Source organism: Apteryx rowi, unplaced genomic scaffold (genome assembly GCF_003343035.1).
Source record: "Apteryx rowi isolate R43461 unplaced genomic scaffold, aptRow1 scaffold_20, whole genome shotgun sequence".
Lineage (NCBI taxonomy): Eukaryota > Metazoa > Chordata > Aves > Apterygiformes > Apterygidae > Apteryx > Apteryx rowi.
In genome coordinates, this window is record NW_020448308.1 from 2126268 (window position 1) to 2146494 (window position 20227).

At 41.3% G+C, this 20227-nt stretch overlaps 1 protein-coding gene across 1 annotated transcript in view; it reads left to right on the forward strand.

Moving 5' to 3' along the window:
• The window catches only part of LOC112964970 (protein spinster homolog 3-like), a 42302-nt gene that overhangs the window by 15278 nt on the left and 6797 nt on the right, over positions 1–20227 (forward strand). Inside the window, exons 7-11 of the mRNA XM_026063607.1 lie at positions 928–994; positions 1945–2135; positions 4101–4253; positions 7594–7783; positions 12908–12973. Of these exons, the coding sequence (XP_025919392.1) occupies positions 928–994; positions 1945–2135; positions 4101–4253; positions 7594–7783; positions 12908–12973 (667 nt within the window). The remainder of the gene's footprint in view (positions 1–927; positions 995–1944; positions 2136–4100; positions 4254–7593; positions 7784–12907; positions 12974–20227) is intronic.

The following is a 20227-nucleotide window of genomic DNA, read 5'->3' on the forward strand; positions in this document are numbered from 1 at the left end:
TTTTGGTATATGTCCTCATATCAGGCTCTTGCACAAGGGTTTGGTTACATATTTAAATAGAGCTGAGTAGGTTTATTTCTTTATTTACTGTCAAGGAGAAGGGAGAACCTAAACTCAGAAAACTGGTAGGTTTTGAATAAAATATTGAAGCAGTTCTAAAAGAAATTCGTGTGTGGGAGTCAGTCATTTATTTTTGGTTTTTGGAAAACAAAAGCTTCAGATATTAGTTTAGTTGACGAATTTGTTGAGAACCCTCCACTAAACATCTCCCAGGGAAGAACTGGCACTTCCCTCTCCTCTTTTAGTTAAATCAATATTACCTCGGAAAGAGGCAGAGAAGAGCTTTGTAAGTGGTTCAGAGGCATACTCTTTATTAGGGCAGGCGGTCAGGGCTGAGCCCAGAAGCCAGATTAAAAATAAGAGAACTCCTGTAGGGCTTAATTCATATGGCTAGCATGGAAAGGGGCAAATAATAAACCACTCTATAGTCTGTCTGATCTGGGTTTGCAGTGTTGTTCTATGGAATGTGTATTCCAAAGGGAATCTTCAGAATCTCTGATTGTCCCCCAGAGTTTTTTTTAAGCATTAGGTTCTTTTCATTTATAGATTCTTTCAGGGAAGACGGTGGACAGGCAGTGGCTCCATCATATTTCAGTCCCAGAAAGGCAAAGAGGTCATGGCATCACCCTTGGATAAGATGGTAGAAAATGTTTTTTAAATTATTTTGGCCCCTCTCCAATTCCTGCCTTTCCCTCAGATATCACACACACCTCCATTTTTTTTCCAGGTTTATTTCCCTTGTAGCCCTAATGATAGTAGAGATGTTTACAGAATACTTCTCTGTGCTCTCCATAGTGGTGAGATGTGTTATTTCAGCCAACAAAAATTCATTAGTGCCTACTGATCCTCCCTTTCTGTTGCTTTCAGTGGTCTGGGTTATGTCGTAGCATCCAGCATGGCACATGCCACAGGTGACTGGCACTGGGCATTCAGGGTGAGTTACTTTCACTCATGGGGCAAAACCATTCACTGTAAAATCATAATCTTGGCTGGGGTTTGGATTATTCATGTTCATTGTGTTAAAAGAGGTGAGCAGTGGAAGAACTTTCTACTATCTGATCCTACATGAAGCTGGTGTTTAAGAGAACTCTTCCTGCAGGACAAGTGGAGTCTGGAAGGTTTACACCTAGCTCTTGCAGAATGAAAGCAGGCATAGATGAAATTGTACAGCAGCCATCAGGCGAGGGCAGTTTCTGGTGTTCCTCTTACCATAGGACACACTTGGAATGGTTGTCAGTGGCCCCAGTCCTCCTCAAATAAAGGTAACTGAAAGTAAAATGATCCTTATACTGGTAGCACCAGTGTAGTTTTTCAAGAAAATAGAGAGAAGGGAATCAGATTCTTTATGTTTGTTTTCTGAAATGCTGTTGGGAACAACTTCTATTATTTGAGGGTTTAAAGAAAAAGCCTCATCTGTTCTGATCATGTCATCATGATGTCTCCTCATATTGAACACCTAATACTTTGAAAGTGCTCTGTCAGATCCTCCTAACTTATCTATAAAATTAACTAGCAAGTACAGGATGAGTCAGGAGGAATGTCTACTGGAATAATAGTCTTTTATTCCTGCATCAATGATCCTTGCATTTATGATTAGAGTGCTCCAGTATAGTTTTCTTTCCTCGCATGTTTTTCTCCAAAATCAAGGTAGTGTTCATGTCTCTGTATGATAGGAGAGGGATCTATTGTCTTTCCTCAAAAGTCACCATAAGTCACCAAAAGTCACTCTTCCTTCAAATATGACCTACAGACAGCAAGTCATATCTATTTCTGAGCATATATGCAATTTCTCCCATATGTAATTCTAACGCTGAATTTGAGTTGCTATGGAGTTTTCGGTATAAGAAAAAGGTCTCTCTGATCTAACCAGCCTTGTCTCTACAGATAACTCCTTGCCTGGGAACTCTAGCACTTGTTCTTCTGATTCTGGTCGTCCCTCGCAGGATCCAGAGAAGGACAGAACCACACAGAGCGCTGAGCATCTCCGGCACAATACGAGTAGCTGCTGAGAAACCAGGTGTACAGAGAACTGGCAAGACAACTTGGTGTGAAGATGTCATATCACTTGGCAAGAAGTACGTGATTTTAGCTACAAAAGTTCCCTCCATCAAAAAATGGTCATTCCACTATTAGAACTATGGCCATCAAATCCCTGTCTGCTCCTCTGTATCACATGCTGTATACAAGATGATTGAAACATTATTAACAAAATCTTTCTTCCACTCCTTTACAGGAGTGCTACATAAGAGATTGAAAACTGCTTTGCTTCTGCTGTCCTCTCATTTTGAGGAGGGGGAAGGAGGCAAAGCAGCTGAACAAGAATCCTCTTTTTTATAGAAGACTTATGCTAAAACCCCAGTCTTGTCCCTAATACTGATGCAATTTCAGTACCTCTCCAAATCTGTCTCCAGCTTCACAGACTGGACATCTTACTTGAGGTCCAGCTCTGTACTGGGCTCCAAAAGATAACCACAGTTGTATAAACCTACCTGAACCAGATTTAATTAGGATAGTACAGGTTTGTGTAGTACTAAAACTATAACAGGACAAGGCTCCCTGCCAGGGACTTGTGCAGGTGTGCATAGCCTGTGCTGAAGCACAGACACCCATAAAGATTAAGTTATGTAGTTTAAAGTGAGCTCAGCACATTTACATCTGCTGTGCTCTCCCTTCAACACGTAGTATAAGCTAGATTGGTGAAAGTGCATATTTTGCAGGTGTAACTTTATCTGTAATTTGTAGTGCCTGAGGAAGGTTGGATCAACACGTATCAGGCAGTCTATATATGGTATTTGAGAGCCTCTGTGCCTCTGACACAAGAGGTCAGATTCTGCAAGACCCCAATATGGTTTATAAAGTAATTTACACATGTGTTGTAACCAACTAACCTGTAGATGGCAGATGACCTCTTGCTCATAACCTCACAGAAATTCAACGTCAGCTGACTTGCAGGACAAAGTCAGATACTGTTTGCAGCAGGTTTCTCACTCATCTTGTCTTACGGCCAGTGGAAGCTCTGCCAGAGGCAGGGAGGAAGAGATGGATCAGGTTTGAGAACAGCAGGTGCCGCTGTGCACCTGTGCCAGACCCTGCTCCGCACAGCCTGCACTTGCAAGCTGCTTCCCAGGGATCCTCGTCAAATGCTTTTAGTTAAAGACAAGCCCCGTCTTGCTTTCTTGGGATGTCACCTTTCTTTGTAGTTTTCTCCTCTGGAGGATCCAGGGTTATCTAACTGGTAGATTGGATTTGCATCCAAGCTCCTATGTGCATCCAGAACAGTTAAGTACATTAGGGATCCAGATAAGGACTTTCACAGTTCCTAGGCAATAGCAGTCTGCGGTGAATCGAAAAGGAACCTGCCTGCTATTGCAATAACATGGCAAATACATGTCAAAAACATTCAAAGTTGTTTTCTTACGAAGATGTTCCATATAACTTCCAACAATGTTGTAATAATAGATTTTTCACTTTCTTTTCCTTTAGCAACCAGTTCCCAAAGCATAAGGACATACTGCTGAAAATCAGATTGTCCCCCATTTAATCAAGTGCAGGAGCCCATATCTTTAAGATATGAAGAATTAAGTTCATAACATAACAGACCCTCTTGTCTGGCAGTCACCTGGTCATTTGTAGCACTTTTATTTTGCATTAAGGTTTCATACCTCCCTATTGACCACAAAGGGGACTTTCTATAAGCTATTAGCTAGGAGGAGACCAGTAAAAAGTTGATCTCCTCATAGAGGGCAGTGAGGAGGCAGGAACTGGGCATTTTTTAAAAATGTTTCTCCTTTTGTCTGAAAGCTTTCTCTGCAGACTGAGAGTCTGTTTTTACTTACTTAGGTAGAGTAAGCCACTGCACGTTAAGAATTTGAAAGACTCAGAAGTTACTTTCGTATATACTGGTTACACAAACAACTTAAAACCCATCCGGAGGCATTTAGACTTGTGCGTAGAACACTTTAATTTAGCTGCTAAGCCATTAAATTCTTGCCCTTGCCAATTCTTTCAAATTGCTCAAATATTTTTCTTGTGCCTTTCAGTTGGAGTTTTGTCTGGTCCTCGCTGGGTCTGACTGCCATGGCCTTCGTTACTGGAGCCCTGGGCCTGTGGGTACCGCTGTTTCTTTACAGGGCTCAGGTTGTCCAGGGCATCATATCACCACGCCTCAAAGAATCATGCAATTCGTCTAACAGGTGAGGTGTGCACAACTGTGGAAACACACATGGAAACGCTGCATAGTGCCAAATCAGTTTGCTTCCAAAGACAGAGGGTAGGATGTGACTGGGGACACTTCTTGTGAAGGCAAATGGGTGTGAATGTTAGACTAAAAATCACTTTGAGGTATGCTGAGACACTTTTAGATTACAGTTCCTTTTTGTATTGTCACTCAGTTAACTGGAAAAATGCTGCTAGCCCTATTTAAGTAAAGCAGAAAGAAGCAGTGACAGGAATACCAGCAGGCAAAAGAGCATCTTTAGAAAGGAGGCTTCAGTTGACTATGGACTCCCAACCCCAAGATACTTAAATACACATTTAAGCATGTTTAGAGCTTGTTTTTTCATAACCTTCGCATTGTCTTCCTGTTAGTCTTGTTTTGAAGCTACTGCTGTGTTGGCCAGGTCACTGTCACTCCCAGTGTGAAGCAGGCTGATAAATCTGATGTAGTATCATATCTCTATATCAAAATTGGTTAATTTGCTCTTGCGAGTCACTCTGCCAGTAGAGCTCTTACTTACAGACTGTCCAGAACAACAGTGATACACAGATAAAGTATCGGTTGTCAGCTGGGCGAGGGTAAATTACAACAGGAGAAGGATTTGATGTAATCGTAGTGTGAATCTTTGGAAACCTTCTTTCCCCAGCTTGGGAGAGAATTATTTTCCTTGGAATGTTTTGTCTAGAGTAGAAAAAGGTATTCTGTGTTCCCCTGAGTCTTCATAGCTGCCCTCAGCACTACCGAGCACTGGGATCCTTCTCCGCTATGTACTAACCCCCAACAAGTGGTCTCCATGCAAGTGTGCATATCTTTCTTCTGGAGGTATCCCAATCCTGGTTTTGGTCCCTGTTTTCCTGAGGTGTTTCCAAGAACTAACTGCTTACTATATTCTCTTTCCAGGTAGAGAGAATTGAAGGGAAAAGCAGTAATTATACCTTGGATATGCCTTCTGGTAACTGAGTGCTTTTGCTTTTTCCCAACGGAGTAACCAGGTCAACTCTAAAGTAGTTTCTGAGCTGTAGGGTAATCAGATGGCTAGCTTGACAGGAGATGGCCACTGCAGGAAGGCCTTAAATGTACACATTTTCATCTGGTCCATTTCCAATACAGACTTAAGCCTAGTCTGAGAGGAACTGTCCAATTTTCAGCTAATGGAAGGTATACTGAAAAGCCCTCCACAGGTACCTGAACAGTAAATGCAATTGTCCTTCCATGGATGCCACCGCTGGCACATTATTTATTTGTGAATGCTGCTGAGAAAGTGAGTGAACTCAGGAGTTTGGCTCAGGGTGGGCAGGGAAGGAAAGCTGAACCTTCAGATACATTTTAAAAACTTCCATTTTTAAGCTTCAGGTGTTAGCTTATGTTTTGCTGTCTAAACCAACTTCTGAATTATTATTCTACAGTGGTGTTGCTAGAGCAGACATGGTCTTCAGGGAAGTAAAAGGGAGCACCTGATAGTTTAACCTCATGTACTGTATCTTACAGGATGCTTTAAAAATAACCTTGGCATAAGCTAGTGCTAGAGGCAGCATAAGGCTGGTTTTAGACTGCTATTCCAGAGGGACAGAAAAAAAAGCATAATATAAACAGCTATGTCAGACCTGTAACTGACAGTGCTAGGAGATCTAAGCTGCACATTCCCAGATTTGCCCAGGGATGCTTTAAGGATATTATCCTCTGTGGCTGTTCAGCAGTTGCAGGCTTTGTTTAAGGATCAGGGCTGTGTCACTTAGACTCCCTGGAAACACAAATTCAAATGGCACCATAGCTGAGTGAGGTCTCAATCCTTTCAAGGTAGATAAATAGGTACCACGAAGCTTGTGTTGCAGTCTTTGTGCACATGCCTTTGAACAGATGAGACAGACACCTGGGCATTCTCAGATCCTAGAAGGTCCATAGTAGCCTTCCCCAGGACTGGACTGCTCTACTCTCCTTCTCCCTATCAGTTATACTGTGCTCTAATTTAGTGTTGGCTGTTTCTTTTTCTCCCAGCAGTAACTTCATTTCAACTGGAGTTTATAGCATATGAATCTTCTAAGCACAATTCCTTGAATGCTTAGATAAACTAATGTCACCTTGGAACTTGCATCTCCCAGACAAATCTGTAAAATAGTTATTCTGCCTGTTCAATCTATATTGTCACTAACAAGCCATAGTGAGTGATGGATTAGAATGCAGAAAAACCTACAGGCAGAGTAAAAATATGCTTAAAGTTGGTTATCATGTCTAGCAGTATTTTTTTTTCTTACACAATTATTAATTGAGTTCTTCCTAATCAGCCAGGAGGAAATGAAAAGATAGATGCACTGCAATTTAAAGAACAGATCATATCCTAGCTAGTTACTTTGTTTTGCAGGCAGAGAAAGCTTAGGAAAATGTACAAAACTTACCACGTAGCACTCTGAAATATTTAGAAGCACTTGTGCTCAGGACGTTATGCTTCTGTACCCGTCTGCCTCAGGAGAATTATGATGCATTAAACAGTCAGTGGCACCACTGGTCTTGTTTCAAGAGACTTGCTTTGTCATTAGGATCTCATCTGGGACACAGAGAAAAGCCTGTGTGGAAGTCCCTTTGGAAGCTAAATTTTCTAAGCAATTAGAACACATACTTTTTAAAAACATGAACTCGCCGTTCCTGGGGAACACATCTGCATTTGCAGGCACACACAGCTGGGTGGCACTTGAAATTCTGTGTTCAGAAAATGCTACACAGAACTCCCCCGGGTTCACTATTCAGTATTCTTTCAACTGTTTGGGAAAGTGGTAGCTGTTTCCCGTAGTTGGAGAAGTGACTCATTTCAGCTGTGCTAACTGGAGGGTTATAATAGTTTAGATGTATATGATTCCTTGCAAAAGGATCTCTTCCAAGACAGCAGATTGTGATACGGAGTTGTTCCATCTGTGTTTTAGGGATGATGATTGAGTAGATTGGTTCCTAGGTTAACCAACATGACTGGAACTCTTCTAAATCACTGGATGTCCAAGCCAGGTTGTACTGAGAAGGCTCCTCCTTGAAGCTGGGTCCATAGCACCTGCTCTGTGAATGGGAAAATATTTGCTCCACAGGACAGAGCATCAGTAGCAGAGGCATAGCTGCAATTGAGGCTTGGGATTAAATCCATTTAGAAGGAAAAGGAAGGTTGGATCAGGTGGAGTCAAATTCAGGTTACCGTTTAAAGATTCCTCCGTTTTGTGTGGGGTGACATACAGAACTGAGACTGAAGGTGTAAGCTAACAATGGGGCCCACAACACCAAACTTTTCCGCTGTATGGTCTTACTCTGCTCAACTGAATCCTTTGCTTTGTCACCAGCCTAATATTTGGAGGCATCACCATTGGGACAGGAATCTTGGGTGTCATTGCTGGGGCAGAAGTTGCAAGAAGATTAAGGAAGATTAACAATAAAGCTGATCCGCTGATCTGTGCCGTTAGCATGTTCATTTCTGCCCTGTGCCTCTACATAGCTCTGATCATGGCCCAGACGAACATCCTTTCCACTTTTGTAAGTGCTAATCTATTTATCATTAGCAAAATATCTTCTGTAGTAGTGGGGATATAGGGAAGGGGGAGGCGGAGGGATGGTTTGGCAGAATTCTCTGTGTTCAGCTAGACCAGTAAGAGTTTTCAGTGACTTGTGACAAGGTAGCTGGCAAGTTGAGCACTGTGCACGTGGCTCTTATGCTGCCTGCAGCTGCAGCCTCTCCTGTGGGGGCCCTGATGTGCATTACTCAGCCCAGTAAAGAGGGCAGGCAATCAGTGAGCATTATAAATTGGGCCTCAGGACCTATGGAGTCTGCCTACACACTAAAGAAGACAATAGTAAGCCTGTGTAGTTAGCTGCATGAAGCTGGAGTTTCCCTATCCAAAAATATAGTTAAAAGAAGTCTCAATCTTATGTTAATTTTTAACGCTGTGACTTTTAAATGTAACTAATTTGGTATTCTTACTTCTTTTTGCTCCCTGAATACTTAAAGATTGGTGTTCTTGGGACTGTACAGTACGTGCAGTTCTTGCTAAGAATAATTTAGCCATCACCTTCAATGCCTCAAATCACTAGCTGATCTTCAAAGTCAAGCTTTTGGCAATGCAACCTGCAGTATAAATCACTTAAATTCTGTCCTCAGTAAAGAAAACAACAGAAACTTACTAGGAATGATAAACAGCTCCAAAAACTCCCTGCGAGAGGGCACTGAATGAAAACCTTCTTTTAACTATAATCTGGTAACTGCTAGGGAAAGACTCCAGTCTTTTTTCCTGTGACTCCATAGCCACCATTACCATGATTAACATAAATAATAGGATCCGAGTAAAGTTAATTATAGTAATCAACACTTCTCTGCAAAAGGGTATTTTTTGCATCATTTTTGCTTCTAAGAATAGTGCTTATTTAAAGAGATTTAAATGTGTATTCCTGTGGAAAAACGCCTTTCCACCAAAAGCAAAAAGCTAATGGGTTTGTGTGTGTGTTTGTGTGTATATGTACACAAAGCAAAATGTGAAATTGAAGATTATTTTTCATTTCAAGAGCTGGGATCTAAGTGCCAAAAGAATTGGCCATTTTCTTTGTCTGCATCTTAGGTTCCCACATAGTCCTGCTCTGAGTGGGTGCTTTTGTCCCTTTTTGTCATTAAGTGTAGCACACAATCTCTGCTACCTGTTTAATTTAGCAGTATGTGTTAGATGAGTCAATCAGTGTATCATTTTGGGATTTCCCTTTTCCAAAATACAGCTTTTATTAGAGCTGGTAAATTGAAATTTGTTTAAAATGCTTTTCTCCCTGCAAACCGCATTCTGTTTTCAAGCAGTATGTTATTTGAGAGGAAATCCTGAACTGGGATATGGACAACTGTCATCTTTAAGTTTCTTTCCCAAGGGCAGAGCAGCTGCTCTTTTAACCAGAGACTCTGCCATTTTGTCTTTTGTTTGATTTGCTTGATTCAGGTGTTCCAACATAAAATATCAACAGCATGTAGTGGTAATAAATTGTATGTAATCTAGGCACCTGTTTCTTCTAACATTTTTACCACTACAGCTGCCTAACTATTGCCTTCTCTGGCACCAGCCGTGCCTCTCTTCTCTTTCCAAACAAGATCTGACACTAGTCACACCAGTGTGAGAATTGGAGTGGCGTGCCAGCTGGCGCATCTGATTTGAAGGTCCCACTGAAGCAGATCTTTCATTTGTGTAGGACACTAGCAGGAAACCGGCTTTCCAGTCACTGTTTAGTCAGGCACACTGACGTTAGCAAACCTGTCTCCATCACTTCACCCTGTGGCAGCTACTGAGGCAAAAAAATGTATATGCATCAACTTGCAAAAACTGTAGTTTCTGTATGGTGCTTTCCACTGTCTGAGTGGCTAATGAAAGGGAACGATGAGTTGGGTTTCATCAGCTATGGCCGAGGCTGGGAGAAACGTTTCAAAGCATGAGAATTCTCAAGTTAACATGGAAATATTGCAGGACTTCCAAGGTCTCTGTCGGGTAGCTGAACTGAAATGTCATGAGATCTCTCTCCTCTTTTGGGATCCATAGTTCTTGATTTCAAAGTCTGTCTTTGAAAACATAGAGAAAAATAATCTGGCTATGTTATCTCAGAGGAAGGCTCTGTCCATATCTGTTCCTCTCTCCAAAACAAGATGAAAGTCGTTTGCTCTCTGCAGTGCAGGAGGTTTGAAAAGTCATAACTAAACCCTCTGGCTGGAAACCCTGGGCTATATTTAGTGTCGGGGTAACATATATAAACAAACTCATCTTGAATGGTAATATTGCATCAGGATACAGTCTGGCCCTGCAACTTGCCCTTGAGGGAGACAGTCTGCAGCTCTTGTCTCTGACACACCTTCCTGGTGTGGTTCTTCTTGAAAAGACAGAAGTGGTTGATCAGATAAGGTCCAGCCATACTGACTACCTTCTTTTTTGCCTAGGCATGTGACCGTTTAAAAACAGGAAATGTGTTTGGCACTGACATTGATTACAGTCTAATTCTCTATTCTCTTCATATTGGCTTTAGGTATGAATGTAAACAGTTATCTACAACACAAAATCCTCTTAAAATTTGGGACATGATTTTGGTTGCATCCTTTGGAGACCATATTAGCTCTAAGTGTTCAGTCTGTTGAAAAAGTTGGGTGTCTTGGAGAAGGTGACAGCAATAAAATATGATGTTTCAATGTTTTCTGGGTACACTTAGGAGATCAGAACAGAATACCTTGACACAATTTGCAGATTGATATATTACCTTCTGAAAATGTCCGAGTTAAATTTTTCTAGTGAACCTACAACTGCAATCTGCACAAGACGTAAGGGAAGAAAAGCCAACAAAGTTGTGTCTCTAATGTTAAGACAATTCTGTATGACATAATTACTTTCTGCAGTATGAGGCTTTAGCCACAGAGTATCATATTTTTTTTAATCATGGATAACTTTTCATTAATTCCCATTCGCTGTAACTTTCTGGGCTTAGAGCATATCTTGTTTCCTAAAGATGAATTTGACATTCTTTTCTCAGCACCAGGCATGACATGCCCTTGTTCTTGGAAGTATGTGGATATTAAATGACTTGGACAAATCATGAAGAAAAAGGAAAACCAGAAACACCACTTCACAAGTACTAAGCATCATAAGTTCCCTGTAAGGGAGATAGACTAATCCCTCTTTTGGTCAGTAAAGACCAAAGTCGTGTATTCTGTTGGTGGTATCTAGAAACAGTTTGGGACTCTTCAGAACTTTCTGCTCTAACCATTGCATTTGCATCTTGTCAGATCTAAAATATCAGCCAGGATTTCAATAAATCTCTTTGTTCTTTGTCTCCTTCCTGTTTCACTTTAACCTGCACTATCTATTGCTAGCTATGGCACAACTGACAACATTAACATAAATAAAGTTCATGCCATTATCCCTGTATAGCAGGATTCAACTGTGCTTCAGCACTTGCTTATAATTCCCCTGGGAGTACTGCAGTACTGCTTTGACCACTCTGTACGCTGCAATTCTAAATTAAGCAATGGCACATATAAAGTTTCTTTGTATAGAAACAGAAGAAAAAGGCAAGGTCCTTGATGAATTTGGATCTCCCAAAAGATATCAGAGAGTATTGCCTTGAGATAAGGTGGCGAAGGGCTAATATTTTCTAGTGACTTGCAAGACTTGGTGTTGTTGGTGCTTATTGCGAGGTGGCTTGCCAATAAGCTGAACTGTGTGATATCGCTACCCATGTTAACAAACATGTTTCATTTTGTGTTTGGCCCAAAGTTCTGCAAAGACAGAGTGTGTCGCTTGCTCTCCAGCTGCCTGGAGTGCAGAATCATTTCTGTAGTCTATAGGCTATTATTGCTGCACTCATGGAATTGGAGAAGAATGATTGCATTCTGTCTCTGGCAAGGGCAAGGTCAGCCAAGGTCAAATGAGTGGAAAGACTTGACAGGTATCCAGTGGGATGCATAAATCCAAGAGCGAAGACATAGTCAAGGTCTATGTGAAACTAATATTTGCTGGAAAACTTAATGAAAAGTAATTACGGGTGGCGGATAGATAAAACTGAAATTAGAAAAAAACCTGTATGCAGCATTTGGAGGAAAAGATGTCTGGATAAAGGTCTGTACTCACGTACCAATGAACAATACAGGCAAACAGGAGATGAGGTAGGTATAACAGGAAGATGCAGTGATTTTGTAGGTCTGGTTCATCTCGCTGGGAGAATCAGTACTACCCCTCTGAAAACATCTGTTAGTTTGCCACTGTGACTCTTCTGAGGATTGCATTTTTGTCAGGCAGATACAAGATTATGATAAAGGCCCTACCAAAAAGATGCTGGCACCTATTGCTATAGTGGTGTATCTAGGGTATTTCCAAGGTGCCATGTGACTTTGTGGCCTGGGTAGCTAAATAGATTCTGCCTTCTGGAACCACTCCAGCTTAATAGTATAGCTTTAATGCTTTCTTCAAGTATTGATTAGTCTGTGCAGCCTGCTCAAATCTATGTCTAGGAGCTGGCCGGAAGGGTTCTTTTCTAAGACCACAGGTGTAGGAACTGTTGGGAGTCCTACCCCTTTTTCCTGATGGCTGGGTCTCCATCTGTGATGAATTAGGGAATTCCCACAGGGCACCAAGGTTTCCAGGCTGCCCATCTCTAGGAGTCCATTTCACTTTGGAAGTTGCCTCTTTGAAGGAGCCATTAAGAGTACTTGTGCTTGCAGAGGCGTGCCATTGGTTTCCTTTGGAAACCTGAGCAAAGGGAGATCTTTGAGCACTCTTTAAACCTATGCTGGGAGGCTTCCCTTCATAGGCTCTTGCCTTTCTTTTCTTGGATTCCTCAGTTCACATTTACATCCCATTTCAACTGTAATTACAGTTTATTTGGGAGGGTGATATCATGATTCCTATTTTGGCTCTTCTGTCGAGGATTTGTGACACAGAGCAACTCATATACCTTCTCTGGTTACTTTCCCCCCCATTTAAGGTGAAGACAGTGTTTGCAAGCATAGACAGAGCAGGTGTTTAATTTGTAGAGATGGGTATGTACAGCATCTCTTATATAGACAAGCACAGTCAGTGAGTCTGCCGTTGTCTTTGCACTAAAGAAGGTCAATGTAGTGTGTGCAGTCACTGCTTTCTTCTTTTTTGGCAGATTTTTATTGCATTTGGAGAACTGTTTTTATCTGTAAACTGGGCTGTTGTGACAGACATACTGTTGGTAAGTGCTTGTGAAACTATTTGCTTATTTCCATTTTTTTCAGCTTTTCACAACTTATTATTGTTCATAAACATGTATCTTGGTGGCCAAAAGGACCTGCTCCTTCTAGGAAGAGATCAGCGAATGCTTACTAAGAATATCCATATTGGTACCCTGCTAATGTCAGAGATGTAATCAAGTGGCATAGTGTAGCGCTGTGCAGACATACCAGTAACATTACAGATGTAGCAGAGCAGTAGTCCAAGCTCATTGTAAACTCAGAAATGAGATGTACTAGTTTGGATGAAACTCATACAAGTGTAACTATCTAGTGCTTTTGTATTCCTACTAGCCTGGGTTTTCTGTACAGCTCTATGTTGTTGGATGTCTGCCAGAAAATGGTCTGCACCAGAAAGAGGATTACTTTCTGTCTGTATTTTGAGACTTTCTATTTGTGCTCAAAAGGTTTGGAAAGATGATTGAAACGAGGGGATGCCAATATTCTCTAAACCCAAGTTGGTGAATCCATTACACTTCATCATTCTGTGAACTATTAGTAAATTCCCTTATTCCAAACTACAGTGCAGAAAAATTCCAGCACTTTCAAGTCAAACTCGTGAGTGGTGTTACACTGCCAAAGAGTTAGGCAAGCAGTGAAGCTTATGAAACTCTTGGGAGTTCCAGGAGTGACACCACAAGCCCAAAGAGTAGCAGCGCATATTTCATTTGAATTCTGTCATCAGCAACTTTCTTTAGAAAGGAGTGATGTGAAAAGCATGCATCTTGTGGCACAATTAGTCTTGGTATCAACAAGCAACTAGTTCTTTCTATTAATTTATTATTGCAAAGGTTTTTAGAGGCAGTAATTTTTTAATATCCTTGAGGATGGCATGTCTTGATGTCAATGAAAAATTTGGTAACCTTTGGTGTATGCTGTAGCTCCACAGTCACTAATCAGCTTCTGTGTAAAACATGGGACAGATATTATTGTTACGCTAGCGTGAGTTTCTACTATCACTGAATTACTCAGATTGCCAGTCCTATGAAGTATTTTATATGAGATTTTTCTGTAAAGTCATAGTACTAACAAGCTGAATAGTTTATCAGTTAAATAAAACATGGAAATAGTCCACTCTGTTCATATCTAGTAATCAAGCTGCAGAAAGCTGATGTAAGTACCAAAGCCAGAGCTACTAAAGTAATTGAGAGCCCTTTCATTGCTACCCATGGACATAAGACAAAACTTGTTTAAATTGACATATCTTTTTCTACAAAGAATAGAATACTGTAGCACAAATGAGACCTAACCTCTCTACTTTGGAGGATCTTCTTCTGTAAAATCATTTGGCAGAAAAGTGGGTATAATAGTAACTCAAAGATTTCAAGCAGGATGCTCTCGGAGAGAGAGAGACTAGGGAAAGGTGTTGTACTGGCAAAATGCTGACGCACTTTCTATTAATAGCTGGAGAAGACAAAGTAGAGAAAATTGTTTAAGGCCACCAGGACAGGTGAGAGCAGACACAAAGGTAAGGGCAAAGCAAAATATAAATCTCTGACTGAGTTTCCCACCCTCAGGCTAATTATGGAACACTAGTAGCTGAAGAGAGCCAAATCACATAAGCATCTTGTATTTTATGTAATAGGTTTTTATTCCAAGGGAGTTCAAATCCATTTGCAGATTGCTATCACAAACTCTACTGTCATAATAAATCTTTCATGTAAGAACCACAGTGAAAGCATTAGTATGTAGCACAACATGCGTGATGCACACAACATGTCACATGAGTTTAGGACAGTAAAGAGAACTTGCAGGCCCTCACTCAGAGTCTTAGCTCATGGCTCAGGAGGAACATGGTTGCCCACAAGACTCTCATCATTGCTTGCAACCACAGGAAATGAAGAGTTGCAACTGAGGTTTTGTCACTAGCAACATTCTGTCAGCCCAGAATGTACAAGTTTCTCGGTTGATGAAGGTGACATCGCTGAGTCAGGTACTGTTGATTTAGCATGGGGCAACAAAGGCACAGGCAGCTCCTTCACACCATGCCTTTCTGAACCCAAACTGCAAAGTCTGCAAGGAGCTGTGCTTTCATTCAGCTCAGTGCCTCGGGTCTCAGCTTGCTTAGGGAAAGCTGCTTCATATTCCAGCATATAAGAAATCTATTTTGAGTGTCATTACCATATCCTTGATCGATGTAAATCCGTAAGAGGAGGAAGCTCTTGTCTCCTGAGTGACTGACATTCTTTCATTTGTATTCATTTTAGAAAATTATATTTTTTTTAGGTACAAGCAATACTGCATCAATTGGAACAAGTGGGAAGGTGAGAGGTTTGGCAGAGCAGAGCTCTCCCCTCTGTAGTACTGTGTTCCCCCTGAGCAAATGTACACTTACCATCAATGTTTTTTGGTTTGGAACTATTGAATTCTAAATGTTTAGGGTTTTTTTAATCAGAAAAATGATGGAGTTTACCTGAATTTGTGGATGTCTGCTCATTCAGTGGCAATCTTGCTTGGGAGTTCTATTTCATCCTGCTGAAAACCGATGGGTTCAGTGTATTACTGCTATTATATTGACTGAAGGGTGCCACAGATAACGATAGTAATTTGTCTTTTTGCATTGTTTCCTGTGTGAACTGGTAGAATTTCTGATAATGTGGCTGGATTTGCAAATGCATGTTCTTATTCTGCCATGAAAATGACTTTTCTTCCTCCCCACATGGCACTGCTAACCAGACAATGTAGCTAGGAATTTATTTATCCTGCAACCTGTGGAGCTGAAGAAAAAGGAAGATGCTGGCTGAATGATAAGGACTTTCTTCCTTTGTGGCTAATACATCAAGATTCATTGCATGTAGCAACCTTTGTGCCCCTTATTCAGCTGTAAACATGAAGGTATCTACTGTACAACTGCAGTCATAATGTGCAAGTGGAGAGGTGCTGTAGCTGCCTTAGTTACAATACTCTGGCTATTTGGGAGGCTGTGTGTGGAGGCTCCCATGTGAAATACGCTTACCATCTGTGAGGTATTGGACTCTGTATTTAGGCTTTTGGCAGCTCAGAGTGTGAAGATGCTGGAACTGGAACCTGTAGGGTTGGGAAGGCTACTGACGTGTCCCTGTCTTTGTTTGGACGAGCCCTGGGAGGTGCAGAAGCGTTTACCAGCCTGTCTGTTCCATCTGCTTTTTTAGCTGACAGCTCTGTCACATAGTCTGCAGGAGGATCTCTAAGCCCTCCAGAGACAGCAGGACAGGGATTGCAAATTATATCTGTTTGGGGCACCCTGCTTATCTGTCAAGAAATCCAGACTGGGGTCTCCTAGGAGATGACAGCATGTAGGATGTCGTCTGCATCACTGATGTGGCGTGGGTAACTGGGCGGTCACCTTGGACAGGCAGGATGTATGTTATGGCTATTTCAAAGTCCCTGTATGTGGGAGTGTTTGGTTTCTTCTGTTCCTAGTGAATCCTGCACTGCACTGAGCTCTTGCATATTGTTTCTGTTGTGCAGAATAGCCTGAATAGCAGCACAAGCAAAGTTTGTATGAGCCTGGTAACTATAGGAAGCTTCCTACCCTGCTATTTTTCTTGTTACAGCTTTGTTCCATGCGTCTCTTGTGGTTACAGATATGAGATGTTAAATAAATGCAGTAACAATAAGAAAGTGGAGCAGGACACTGAGCGGGCTAAAGTGCATTTATCCTCTCTGGTGCCTGCAATGCCCACAATATGTTAAATGCATAACAATATTTGATCTGTATTTCTCAAACACAACCTGGCATTATCAATTAAAGAAAAGAAATCTGAGGCTAGGGCAGGTGATGTGATATCCTTGGGGAGCCAAGAACAGACAGTCTGCAGTCTAGTAGTGTCTGTCATAGCAGGGTCTACTTTCCAAGGTCAGCGTTTTCTACCAGAGTTTCTTTAACTCTATTTCTGTAAAAGAGCCTGTCCCCAAAGCGCAGATTGTCCAGCTGACACTCCAGGCAGGTTCTGAGAGAAAACAAAACTCGGGAAGACTGGCCATCTTCAGTCTTAACCCATGTGTGCCATGACCACAATGAGAAAGAGCTGTTGGACTGTATCTTCCCAGGGATGACAAGGATTTCAGCTTCCCGATTGCCAGTCTCACATGACTGTGTTCTTAAACTGGCAGGAAACTGGATGCAACGTGATGACCGCATGTCATGAAAATGTTTTTCCGTAACTCCAAAGTGAACTCCCCAGGTAGCCCTGCTTTAAAATTTATTATTCTTTAAGCACTCTGTCTAAATATTCCTGATGAAAAATACATGTTTTCTGCATAGTTACATTTATCTACTTTGGAGAGACGAGGAATGGGAAGGGATGCAAGCTAGCTGTATGTGTGCAAAGTGAAAAGAGAGGTTGTATCTTTTAATAAAACTGCATTATATAGAGTACTCCCACTGGGTGCAAAGATGCTGTTTTAAGTTGCTGAGTAATTTGTGTATCCACGTTCGTGGCCATTTCCTGTTAAGAGGGGCATCGCCAGTGTGGTTCTTTACTGAAACTGGTTGCAATATGGGGTAAGCAGGACCGAAAGACTCCCCCCTAATGGAAGGAGTTATGTGAGCTCTCAAGAAAGTCCCTTCCTGAAGAGAGGAAATTTGGCTGTAGGCAAAAGGACATGTCGCTGCTCATAGTTCTGTTCCTGGCATCCCAGCAGGGTGTAAGGCATGTTACTGCTTATAAAAGCCTGGCTACAGGAAGGGTTTACTAGGCAGAGATCAGAGGAGAAATAGCCAAGTTGGCTGTAATTTGTGCTACTAATTGTTTTGGGACAAATCTGTGTGTTTTCTTTCTTGTTTTAGATTAAATGCTCTGTTAAATCTAAATGGGATGTTTAGCCTCACTTCCTAGGGAAAAAAGGCTTACTACAATCTGTGTCTGATTTCTCTTAAGTTTTGAAACCATGGATTTCAACCGAGTTTGATAGAGATGGAGATTTCAGGAAGACCTAAGTTCATATGAGCCTTGTGAAAACAGGAGACCTCACTGAGAAGTATTATCCAAAGTAGCATCCCCCAGAAGAGCCCTGTTTTAGGGAAAGGCTGCAGCATATGCTCGTGTATTGTCACACATGGCAGAAACTGGTAGGAATGGGTTTGTGAGAGAGAGACATACAGTATGGAAACCACAGCAAAGGGAAAAGCTTGGCATGATGCTTGGATTGAGATGCAAGTCTTGCATTATTCTATGCATGACCTTTTCTCAGAATAATGACTTTTAAGTGTTTTGGTTTCAAACATGCTTCAATCAGGAATGCGCGTCATGCTAGCTGCTGCTAGGGGCAGATGGGGGGTTGCAAGTGGGAAAGTGAGGCAGTGCTGCTGAATCCTCTGTAAATCCATCTCTGGATGCAAACCATTACACTAATATAGCTTATTGTCCTTCCTGTTTCTGCTTTGGTGCTAGGGAGTTGTATTTTCAGTATAGTTAAAATACTGTAACTTCCTGGTATGTATAGGTCCTGCTTATACAGGTCATGATCTATATCGGTCATGACCTGACTGCAGGTAGCATTTTTTGCTCAAAAGAGAAATTTTGCTCGAAAGAGCAATTAACCTTGTTGTCTTGGACAATGTTGCTTCCTTACCCTCCAGTTTTAATTTCCACTAATGCATTTCCTTCCATTCACCCTAAAGATGTGTCACTGATGTTGCTATTGTGATACTGCTACATCTTAGTGATAGGTGAATATTTCTGTACCTAAAATTCTGACACCTCTTTAAACACAAAGCATGATAATAAAACTGTAAGTTAAACATTAGAGCAGGATCTTTTTTTTTCTTCTAAACCCGTCTTGTCAGGCATGTTAGTGTTTTCCTGAAGGCAGCTACAAAGCCGCAATAACTTACATATCTTGAGATTGTCCCTTGGTAAAACACCAGCCACCCTTTAAATAGTGTATGATGCACCATAAGGTAAGAACACCTTTGTTTTCATGAGAGGCATATTAATAATTGACAGGTCTGTGCTGTTTGCCTGTCAGGATCTGTCTGGCCAGTGGCTTAAGTATGTGAACCCTTTTATGGAGCCCTGAGGAAGGTATGCATTTGCTATGAGACATTTCACAGGTTTTGAGCAGTGGTGGTCAGATCAGTTTCCAAAAATCACAAGACTTTTTCCTCTGAAAGGAGGCAAGATTGTGTGAGTTCCCCAAATCAAACAGAAAAGCTTATTCCAGGGATGGCTTTTCTGTGCCATTCTGGGGGGTGCAAGGATGGCTTCTTTAATTCTTTCTTTTATTATAAGGCAAAATCTCTTGTTGTTCTGTCAGAGTTAAACTCTTGCTCCATCCCAATGTCCATACCCCAGAAGGGTTGAATATAACACTTAAGCAATTACTAGAGGGATAATCATTTTCTGTTAAACAAATTCAGTGAATCCCTTTAGTTTACATATTTTTCTTAGGAATTAATTAGCCTTCAATTTTTTAATGTGTTGGGCCAGGACACTCAGATTGCGAGCCATACAAGAATAATGCAGATTTTTGTCAATTCAGGTTTCCCAGATTGTGTCCACTTCTGTTCATTTCAGTTACTGTGTAAGAAAATGAAATCAAAAAGCTTCAATGCCAGAAAGACGTTTTGCTTTCTGTGAAGAGAGCTCTTGTTGATGCCAAAGCTCATACAGTCCAGGCTGATGCAGATATTCTCCCAAATTCATCAGTTTTATGATTTCTGGCTCACTTTTTAACCCCACTCACTTTAGGAGAAGAACTGATCAAAACCTACTTTTTAAAAAGGATTGAAGTGGCTGATAGCCAGGGTCAGGACAGTCACTTAGTGAATGTCATAGAATATATTTGTCAGAGCCTTATAATCCTGAAGTTCAAATACAGTGCTGATCCCTCTAGGAGGATGCCATTTTCCTGCTTTCTTAATTTCCAAATCAAGCAGGCAGCCCATGAAATGCCTGAACTCCCTTGAGGCCAGAACTCCACCTTCTGTCGACAACGGGATGCCATCAATGATAAGGGAGATAAGGCATGGCAGGGTGGCCTGCAAGCTCTAGATGAATATGTGGTGGGTTCTTCCTTTCCTTTTCTTTCTCAGGCATCTTTTAGAGTTACTGTGGTTGGAGTCACACCACGCAGCAGTAATAGTGTCAGTGATCACATATCAATACTTTAAGCCCTTTACCTAAGAATAAGGGAGAAGTGTCACCAGTCAGAACGCTGGTCTGTTGGTTAAGGTACTTTATATCTGTAAAGTGGCAATAATACTTTTAATAATCTACTACATCTTGTTTGTG